This window comes from Centroberyx affinis, unplaced genomic scaffold (genome assembly GCF_046629955.1).
Source record: "Centroberyx affinis isolate AG114_WGS23_722 - 3 ecotype Tasmania unplaced genomic scaffold, CSIRO-AGI_Caff_v1 ptg000927l_1, whole genome shotgun sequence".
Lineage (NCBI taxonomy): Eukaryota > Metazoa > Chordata > Actinopteri > Beryciformes > Berycidae > Centroberyx > Centroberyx affinis.
The window spans coordinates 89,196-100,000 of NW_027279506.1; the positions used below are offsets into that span (position 1 = coordinate 89,196).

The following is a 10,805-nucleotide window of genomic DNA, read 5'->3' on the forward strand; positions in this document are numbered from 1 at the left end:
CTCTATGTTTTAGACCTGTGCCGTTCTCCAACCTGGTTAGGGGCAGTCAGAAAGCATTAGGCAGAGATTATATTAAATTTAGAGCTCCAGCATTGGGCCACTGCTACCCCCTACCCCCCACCCAATATCCATTCAGCATGAGAGAAGGGATATAGGGATTCTGTTCAACAACGCATCAGCTGATTGGGAGAAAGAGCGAAGCTTGAACGACTGGTACAGAGAAAGAGAATACAAAGTAATGCTGGAGGATTGCTATAGAAAATGGACGAACTGTCATATCAAATTATAACAGATGTAAGTGCATAACACAGTTGAAGTGGTGATTTTTAAATTAAAATGGTGCAAAGCTGATCAGGGTTGGGGAGCAAAGCATTACATGTAACGGGATTAGAGTAAACTGATTACAAAGAAATTGGGAACTGCAATCTGTTGTGGGACTGAAAAAAAAGCCACAGTAATCATATTACAGATACTTAAAAATGGGTCATTGCATGCTAGATGTCTCAATCACAGTGAAAAGGTGGACAAACATTTACACACTGTGAAATAGCGCATCTGATTGATTGTGGTTGTTGAGTAATTTGCAACTGTTTCTCTTCAGTGCTCTAACTCATCACTGCTGGAAATGTTCATTAGTTTACCCCCCTACAGTTTAAAAGCACCTTTCCTAACCCTGAGGTCTATACCTATTAGAACTTACAAAACTGTTTTAAATGTTTAAAATATCCTGCTGGGCATGCTTGATATAGGACACCACTGTGGGGAGTGTTTATGTTTCAGGAGCAACATGCAGACTGAAGGAGGCAGGAACTACTAACTGTGCTTACCTACTCTGCATAAGGGCCTGTTTATTCTATTTACAGACATTTACAAATGCTGATGTAATCATTTTAAAAGGGGATTTGGTTTCAGCTGACCACCATACACAGCATCTGGATTATTTACAGTCCTATTCAGCCACTTGACAATTGCATATGAAATTGTAAATGGACACAACTAAAACTAAAACAGTTTCAATAAAAAAATATGAGGTGGCACAGTGGCTCATAGGTTAATACTGACAGCAAGAAGGTCCCAAGGTACCAAGTTCAGGTGGAGTGGAGACTCTAACTTGTCCATAGGTGTGAATGGGAGTGTGAGTGTGTTAGTCTATGCGTCTGCCCTGTGATGAACTTGCGACCTGTCCAGGGTGTTTCCCAGCCTCCCACCCAATGCATGCTGGGATAGGCTCCAGGCTCCCTATGACCCTCAATAGGATAAGCCAGCAAAGACAAACACTGGATGAATAAATGACAGTATAATTGGAAATTGCCATTTCAAATTGTAAATGTCTATCCTGCCACCTGTTGGACACATAGAGGTACACTTCAGATCAGTTGTATCAGGTGTAGTTACTTGAGATAAATAAGGGTTTAAGTAGGTTTGATCCAAAGTGGAAGTTTTAATGATTTAAGAAAAATCATGGTACAAAGTACTACTTTTTCATACTGCACATATCACAACAGTAGGTCCTGCTTGCATCACATTTTCACTGTTCAGTTTGAAAACGATTTGTAATACCCACAACCACATACTAACACACAGCATCTAGAACAGGATCGTATTAGGCACAAAGTGGGTGGAAGATGTACTGTGTGTGTGTGTGTGTGACTAACAGCATTTGTTGTTACCCTTGACTTGATTCATAACCAAGGCCCTGTCTCTGCAGTCCTCTCATGCTTCCTTCCTCAGAAAAATAGTGTGAATCCCTTTTGTTATATAAAAGCAGCATGGTGGAAACAAATACTATTAAGTTACTTTAACCCTCAACCATATTGCTTCCACTGAGTCTTTGTCAGTTCAGTGACAGATTCCGATAAGGAGGGAAGCATTAGAAGGCATTCCAGACATGGCCCGTATCTTTCAATATTTTCAACACCCTTCTCTCACTTTCTGTAAGCACAAAGCTGGAGCTAGGGTAGGACACCCATCTGGGGCAGGCGTCTTGTCCCGGGACAGCCCCGGTCACTGCAGCAGGGGCTTGGCGGGGCCGAAGTGACCCAGGTTGTCGCAGGCCTTGAGCCAACGCTGGACGTTGGCGGGGGCGGAGGAGGCCGGTCCGCTCTGCAGCACGCAGCAGTAGCAGGCGATGTCGGCCAGCGAGAGCTCGGGCCCGGCCAGCCACGTGTCACGGCCCAGGGCGGCGTTGAGGGCGCGGAGCACAGCGGCCCGCTCCTTGGCGCTGCCCTCGGCCAGCTGAAAGAAAGCCGTGTCCACCCAGCTGTCCACCTGCGTGGCAAGGGCCGGGTCGCTGGGGTAGGGAGCCAGCAGGCGGAAGAGGAAGCGCGCCACATTGGCCTCACCCTCGATGGGGCACATGTTCTGGACGCTGAACTTCATCTGCAGTTTGGGGACTGTGGAACGGGCAGAAGAGAGGGTAAGGCAGGAGAGAAACGTGTCATCACACCTGTCATCATATTAGGGCCGCAAGGAATACTTGATCAATTCTAAAACTATTTTTTTAATTGAAAAATGGTTTTGGTTTTCGAACTATATTTATATTATGATTCGCCCCCAATCCCCTTTATAGGTAATCCGTCATTAACTTAAACAGTAAGAATAAGAATCACCTCCATGGATACAATATGAAATCAATCGGCTTGCTTGGCTGCAGTAAGAACAGTACCAAACACCCCACTGCATCCATAGTGCAAGTCCAGATTAGATAAATTAAAAACTAAAGTAATTGATAGTTGCAGCACCTACATCACATCCACCAAAATAGCCAAGACATTTAATTTCTCACTCTGAGCATTGCCTCTTGTTATTTTCAATTACAGTTATTACCATTTGTTGTTCTTAGACTGTGACTAGCTGAAAGGTATTTTAATTAGTTCCATAATCTTACAACAATAAACACAAGACAGTGCACCGCCTAGTCACTTTCACTTTCAAAAGGAATTAGTTTTAAATTACATACCACATCTGCTGTTTATCAACTGTTTTTAAAGGATGATGTAGCACCATCATATAAAATTGATAATACCATCGGGGTCGAGGTATAACATGGATTCTTATTCATCAGCAGTGCAGCAATCTTCCAGCGTGGCACTCCCTAAAGCATTACTGCTTAACTTCTCTTCCATTTCACTTTGTCTTCTCATTTCTCTCTCACTCATTCATACATTCCTTGTCCTCTCTCCATCCCCTAACCCCTGCTGTTTGTCCTCCTCTGTCCTCGCTGTGGCCTTACCATCTTTCCATATGAGGGTGAAGCCCAGCTGGAAGCGATGGCGGACGTAGCTGTCCGCATGGCGCGGACCCAGGCAGGACAGGAGCTGTGGGGGCACATTGGACACGGAGGAGTGGACGTGGACGGTGGAGAGCACCCGGTAGCGCTGGCAGAGCAGCCCGTGGAGCACCAGCAGGGTCAGGGGAGGCTGTGCCGGGTTGGCGTTGACGACGATGTCGCGGAGAGCGCCGAGGTCCTGTGGCAGAGAGAGGGACGGACATACAGTGAGCAAGGACGGGAATGGATCTGGGATGCGGTACCCAAGTTTCTGGGGATAAATACTGTGTTAGAACATATATTTATGAAGGTAAATGCAGCCTGCAACAAACATAGTCTGAAAACGCGCCCTGATATCTGCCAGATAAATTCCAACTGGAGCTGGTTGCGCTTGTTTATCCTGTATCTGTTGCTCCTTAACAGTCAGTTATATAATGGGTGTGATGTTGACAACGTTTAGGAAAGACTGCTACTACCAGGTAGATATAGCAATAATAAATGTTTAAACTGCAAATGTGACAGTGCTTCGTCTTCAACATGGTTCATGCTCAGAAATTTTAGCATTTCTGATTAACGAGCCCACATGTATCTGTGACTCCAGTTATGCAAGTGAAGGATCATGGCCAGTTGTGGTGCGTCTCCCACCTTGCCCAGTAGTGCGTCGAGGTCTGCGGTCCCTCTGAAGGTTGTGGAGCTGGGGCTGTTGGAGGAGAGGCTGCTGCTGAGGTCCAGGTCGGCATCTGGGGTGGTCACTGTCTTGGCCAGGCCCTCCACAGCCGCCTTCAGCTCATACAGTTTCCGCATGATCTCATCCTGCCGGGCCTCCAGGGCTTTGACCGCTGGGTCCACCTCGCCATTCTGGAGACACAGAGAGAATTGCTCAGGTTGAATGAAACCACAAATGGGTAAAAACAAATAACTTTTACAAGGGTTAGCACAGTCATAGTTTTATGATTCATATCTGTCACAGCAATGAATCATGCAGTTCGATTATTGTTAGACAGGCACAGTCAACAAAAGGTGGAGTCCTGCTATTGCTCAAGTGTCACCATATAATATTAATATGCCAAATAATAATAATACTTTTATTTATACAGTACTTTTCAACAAAGTTACAAAGTGCTTCACAAAAGATAAGACAAAAGTAGAGAACACAAGGCATAATACAAGGCATAATAATAATACAAGGCATAGAAGGAGGGATGCGGTGACATTGCATCATCCAGAAGTGAACCGATGGATTGCTCTATCCTGACATGCTAAGTTAGCTAACTTAGCTAGCTTGGCTGGAGACAGTTCATGCTAACACGCTGTGCGGATATATCGCCACTATGTGAGCAACACAAGATGAACTATGGGCGACGGCGTGAGGAAGATACAAGTGAATCAGTTGCTAAATTGACCTTGTCAATATAAAATCAGTTAACAGTTACCTGAAGCGCATGTTCGGAGGCGCAGCTGCTCCCGTGCTGCGCGTGGATATTTGGTAACTTGTACATGCACGTTGGCAAATCAACCTTTATGTCACCCCCACAGATGGGCTTTACCTGGTACATGGGCATGGTGGCGGACGGCTAGTGCCCTCTGACAGATAAAAAAAATTAAAAAACAAAATCCCAGCAACAGCTGACTTCTGGGGCTGAACCTTGACAGACAGCAGCAGCAGCAGCACTAGACACACAGACGCAGGAAGAGGCCGCGCGTGACGCCACATCCGCTGAAAGTGAAAAGGCGTGATGGCAAGGAGCTTGATTTAATTGCACATGTAGCTTGGTGCTGAATGTTAGAAAACGTATTACATTATTATTGTAATGTAATGCAAAGGTTATGAAATCATTCAGATGATTTCACAAAATGTCACCTTTCACTCTGCAAGTATCATCCCAAATACACTAGAGGGCACCACAGCATCATATCTCACATCCTATCCTGTCCTGTCCCTAAAAACCAGGCTGTTCGAGGTCAGGGGTCAGATACATAAGTAGGCTATTTTAGGATCAGGAGTGGGTCCTACTAATCTGTTGTATGAACATGAGAGCTGAAAACTACAAAAAATGTCCATCAAATAATTGTATCTTGTATTCAGTCTTAAAATCATATTTTTCTTACAGTAATACTATTAAAATAATCTGCCAATTGTAATCTAGAATCTGCTGATTTGCCAGTGATAAAATTTAACTTTTGCTTTTCAATACAATTAACTGTGTTTCCAGCCTAATTTTATCCAGGTTTATTGCTTGTTCTTTCACAAAAGTAGGATGTTAGGACAAGATACAAGATTACTAATTATAATACTCTACTACATTATTTAATGATGTAGGTATTTTCAAAAGATTGATATCTAATTTTTTAACTCTTCATTTGAACCCTGTCTCTGTGTGTGTGTGTGTGTGTGTGTGTGTGTGTGTGTGTGTGTGTGTGTGTGTGTGTGTGCGTGCGTGCGTGTGTGTGTGTGTGGGTGGGTGTGTGACTGCATTCCTGTATAGGCTACTCATGTGCCAGCCATAAGGAACTGAAGGGCAGTGTCACCTGTCTACTATGACAACTTAGTTGGCTCTTTTTAATAATGCTGAGGCCATGGGGCTTTGTGTGTGTGTGTGTATGTGTGTATGTGTGTGTGTGTGTGTGTGAGTTAGGGCTGCAAATAATGATTATTTTCATCATTGATTGATCTATCGATGATTTTTTCGATGAATCAATCAATCATTTAGTCTATAAAATGTCAAAAATAATGATGGATAAGGATACAGCAGAGAAAACTCAGGACTTATGCGCTCAACTGTCTCTGGGCATTTTCATAGCCTACCACTCCACTCCAGTTAGTCCTACTGCTTGCTAACCAAATGACAATGACTTCCCAACAGTGTATGGCAAGTGGAGTCTGTCGTCTGCAGTGGAGATGCACATAGAAGCACAGTAGGGTTTGTCAGCCATCTGTCTGTCTGCTTTCTGTTTTGTGTTTCCTTGTGTCTAGTGCCTGACATCAAAGTGACCAAAGGAGATACACAAAGTTACATTTAAAATCTGACTGGCCAGGTCCGACTTCCTACAGTCATTCTACAACTTTCTCGTCCGCCAATCGGAATCAATTAATTCAGTCAATTGTACCCAAAGTCATTCAATCGAGAGAGATCTTTGGGCCGAATCAGACCTGGCAACGCAATCCTACACCTTTATCAGGAAGCACTTGAACAGGCCGCGACTCAGTCTGATACCAAGCACTTCTCCTTTGACATGTCCCCTTGCGTTCACCTTCCTCTCTGTCACCTCCCTGTCAGAGGGATTGGCTTCGTAATGTTACACACTTGATCCACATCCTCCCCACTCCATCCACCGCATAGCAGGACAGAAACAGTGAGAGAGGGAGAGAGAGAGAGAGAGACGACGACGACAAGAGATTTAATTAAAATGTACAATTGAGTTTGGTGTTCCAACAGCTTGTTAACCCTGAATAATTCACTGTTCGCTGAGGTCCGGGAGTAGAGAGAGAGGGGGAAGGGAGGGGGGCAAACTACAGCCAAACTAGCAGCACTGTTGAGGTAATCGTCAGATCTGATGGCCAGACTGAGACCTGGGCTAGAAACTGAGACTGGGGGGTTGAAACCTGACAGTGCACAATAGTTCTCTAAATCATGTAGGAACGGGGGAAACAGAGTCTCTCACGCTGGGGTGGGGTGGGGTGGCAGGGGGGTGCAGAGCATCATAGGCAGGCACAGTCTTACTGGGTCACTGACAGACAAACAGGCAGTGAACAGACAGAAGGCAAGGGATGCTTCGCTTACAGTTAATTGCGTCTTCAACACAGTTCATTGAGTAAATTGCCGCAAGAAATACAGGTTCAGTGTAGTTATTGAAAGTGGATCTGACTCACTTTGATGATTAATGCAACACTTGAGATGATAGTGTGTAAAGCCCAGTAGGAGGCTCTTGATCTTGTTGGACATAAATTCACAGGAAGGGGGGAGGAATTTATCATAATACGGGGGAATATTTAATTTATGGGTGTGCAGTGGTGAGACAGCGTTTAAGGCTGAGATTTGTTGGATTAACCTTTGTTTATACAGCTAAGAAGACTAAGGGCACATCCTTATTTATATTGACAACCTGTAAAATATGGTATTAAAAGATGAAGAAAAATAAAAGGACAAGAATAATACAAAATACATGAACACAAGAGAAACATATCAGTAAATTGCAGCAGTCAGAACAGATGCTGACATTGATCAGTGAAGACATCCTCCAGCATGTTGATGAAAATGTTTATAGAAACAAAGTTATGAATGTTTAGGAAATTTTTAGGGGCAGAGACTTGGAAGGTATTTTCTGATGATCGGGCTTATGAAATTATATATTGAGATTCCTGATACACATCTTTCAATTCAAGCAGACAGCACATACACACTCCACATATTCCTCTACTTGGGCATTTATGGATGTTGTACGTTTTTTTACACTCCAATCTCCATCCGGTCACAGTCTTTGGTAGTTTTTCCATTCCCAACCAAACCAGACAGTGTGCCTCCATTATCCAGCCAGTCAAAGTAAGTGGGGCCTGGACGACTCTGGCCATCTTATCTGATGGTGCCTTCTCATTTGGAAAAGTCTCCAAAGTGCCTGTCTACCTCTCCGCGACAGCCATTACTCAGTCTGAGGGTGTGTCAGCACAGGCAACACCTGCTCGGGGCTTTAGGTGGGGTGTGGCGCTAACCCTAAATTCAAATTGCAAACTCGCATTAGTCTGTTTAATAGATGCAGCTCAACGTATATGTGAAAACCTATCAATTATCATACATCCAAACAACAGGCTCAGGCCAGGGTGGAAATTGATTTAGAGAAATCTCCCTCGCACGAATACCCTGCACGTATCAATAGGAATGGCCATTGATATGTGCATAGCCTATCATTCTTTAATGAAGGGCAGCTACACACAGACATCATAAGCAGAGGCGCAGGACTAATGCTTGTTGGGGAACAGAGGCAGTGCTGTCAGCCCCTGCATTATGAATAGAGTTCCTGCGCAGAGCTCACAAAGCCCATTCAGTCATCCTAACACGGCAGTTAAATCTTTTACGATGTTCCTCCCTGTTCAGACTATCAGGTGGCACATCGCTGATCCCTCAGGGCTCCGAAAGACGGAGAATGAATCAAAATATGATCAGTGTTTGTTGTCCCAGACTGTGCTGTATGAACAGTCGAAATCTGAATGGTTTAGCCACCCGTTTCCCGCTTTGCCCCACCACATCAATTTGTTATCAGTTGAAGATGGGGTGCACATTAAAGTTTCACACAGACTTAATAAGTAAGGTGAGCCTGACACTCCTTTCTTGGTATGAGTTTTTGGTGACAATGAAGCGAGGGCATCAATTATTGAAGTGCCAAGAGACAAGCAGAGTAGGCATATGTGTCCATCCTAGAGGGCCTATCCAGTCCTGTTGCATGGCAATAGTGTTCAGTGTTTTTGTTATAATTAGATTTGAGGAAAATGGACAGAAAGGTGCAGTTCTCCATCCATAAAAGTATTTTCCCAATGGGCTATGAGCTGAAAAGGAGAGGCAGATTTCTATCCTGTGTTGTCCATGATGTAGGTGCTTGGGATGCAGCGTATTACTTTATGAACACTTTTCATAGCACCTCCAAGATTTGGTATGTTACACTGAATACCAAGTTAAGTTAAGTTAAGTTAAGTTAAGTTAAATTAAGTTAAGTTAAGTTAAGTTAAGTTTGTCAAACAACAGACACATCTCTTCAGATGCAGGATGCGTTTCCGGTTCCTTGCTTATCTGGCTCACTGCCTATATAATAGTAAATCCTTGTTACATATGCTGCATCATAATGTTTCAATCTGTCTGCATTCAGTATTACTACTACTACCAATGCTACTATTACTACTACTATGACTACTACTACTACTACTACTACTACTACTAAATTCAACTATATTAACATATCAGAATCTGTCACCTCTCTTGCAATCATTTGTGAGTATTTAGTCAAAATGTGACATTTCTGATCATCTTTTGTAATTTGGTCTAATGTTACCTCTGTTCATGAGAGAGACAAATTAACCTAAAACCTGCTGTCCCAGTTCACCTATTGTCTGAACATGGCAAAAACTGTGCAATGGGAAAAGGGGTGATTTCTAAAATGCAGAAACAATGTGACATTTATTTTGTTATTGGAAATATTTGTTTTTCACAATGGCAAGTTTATCAACATGACATGTCAACAAGCAACTGCACTTTTTTAAACAATTAACAATACTTAGAATACAAAAGTGTGCCATTACTAGTCCTAGTCATTTTCATTTCATGGAAAATTGTGACCATCATGGCAAACCTCCTCTCGATTACCTCAGAAATTACATTTTGCAATGCAAGTCTACTACATAATTTACCGCATTACTTGAATTCACTATTCACATATTCAACTACTGAAAATGATGTGGACACTGTTACAAGTGTACTTGTGTTTTTTTGGACTTCAACAGAATATACAAAGGCACCCTGCATCTAATGATACATCAGAGGCCCTTTTTGTATATTGTGTCAATTACATTGGGTAACAAATAGCAATTTTAGCCTCTTGACATAATAATAGACAACAAGAACTGCCCTTTAAGGCCAATAGATGAGACAGCATCATCAACTGATCCATGTTCACCTTGTCATTTTTCTCACATTCGCACTGTCTGTGTCTATGCTGCTGAGTGTTGTTGCCCTCTCACAGAGACACAACGACTTTAACGTCACTCTCTCTCTCTCTCTCTCTCTCTCTGTCTCTCTCTCCCTCCCTCTCTCTCTCTCTCTCTCCGTCTCTGCCCTTGAGCCCAGGTAATCTGCTTGTCACATTATCTTGCAGTGCGCAGCAGTCAGCGTCGACCTGTTGGCTCACATTTCCTTCCTGTTTACCACTCGCCGCTCCTGACCCGCAGGGGTCACGGCTCCATTGTGTGTCCCCTGGCTTGTGTTACCCACTGGCTTCCCCAACCTTGTCCCGCCTGGACCAGGTCCTCTCCTCCCCACGTTCTCTCTCCTCTCCCCCGCGTCTGCAGAGCTGAGGGTCAGAGACTGAAATGTCAGATGTGGACGGATGATGACCTCATCGTTGCTCTGTCTCAGCGCTCCTGCAATGTTTGTCTGTTGGATGGACAGTCTCTTGGCCTGTTGCTTTGTCTGCCATTTTGTCCTTAAATGTAGGCTATTTGAGTAACATGCTAAAATCTCCATATCATCACTTCCACATATACACTTACCTCTGCACTCTGTCTCTCACTTTCTCTCAGTTTCACATTACTGGGTACTTGACCTTACATTTTACTGTAAATATTTCTGGCTTAGTCCCATTGTTGCACTTTGATTACAATGGTGTTCATCCATCATCTACATTGGTATTAAACACATTCTGGGAGGCATCATCCATTTGTCAGTATTCAGAATTCAGCGGCTTTGGGACATCCAAAACCCCTGTGTGGCATACACAGGGGTTTTGGATGTCCCAAAGCCGCTGCACCAGGCAGACAGAACCAAATCCATCCAGG

The 10,805-nt window shown here is 43.7% G+C and overlaps 1 protein-coding gene across 3 annotated transcripts; it reads right to left on the bottom strand.

Moving 5' to 3' along the window:
• Positions 1-1,416: 1,416 nt before the first annotated feature.
• Positions 1,417-4,943, bottom strand: aimp2 (aminoacyl tRNA synthetase complex interacting multifunctional protein 2). Of its 3 annotated transcripts, none has more exons than XM_071521794.1 (4): positions 4,702-4,943; positions 3,914-4,126; positions 3,233-3,467; positions 1,417-2,393 (listed from the first exon to the last, which is right to left on the bottom strand). In XM_071521794.1, the coding sequence occupies exons 1-4, from the start codon at positions 4,828-4,830 to the stop codon at positions 2,005-2,007; spliced, it is 966 nt and encodes a 321-aa protein (XP_071377895.1). In that variant the 5' UTR covers positions 4,831-4,943; the 3' UTR covers positions 1,417-2,004. The 3 variants fall into 3 exon arrangements, with proteins under 3 accessions (XP_071377895.1, XP_071377897.1, XP_071377898.1); XM_071521796.1 differs by having other exon boundaries at positions 1,992-2,393; positions 4,816-4,941; XM_071521797.1 differs by lacking the exon at positions 3,914-4,126 and having other exon boundaries at positions 1,992-2,393.
• Positions 4,944-10,805: the final 5,862 nt, after the last annotated feature.

What these genes read in the sequence shown, in the direction of transcription:
- aimp2 (XM_071521794.1), bottom strand. Translation starts at nt 4,830, where the DNA reads ATGCCCATGTACCAGGTAAAGCCCATCTGTGGGGGTGACATAAAGGTT. An exon ending in TCGACGCACTACTGGGCAAG is followed by an intron (nt 3,468 to 3,913) that starts GTGGGAGACGCA and finishes TCTCTGCCACAG; the next exon opens with GACCTCGGCGCTCTCCGCGA. An exon ending in CACCCTCATATGGAAAGATG is followed by an intron (nt 2,394 to 3,232) that starts GTAAGGCCACAG and finishes CCCGTTCCACAG; the next exon opens with TCCCCAAACTGCAGATGAAG.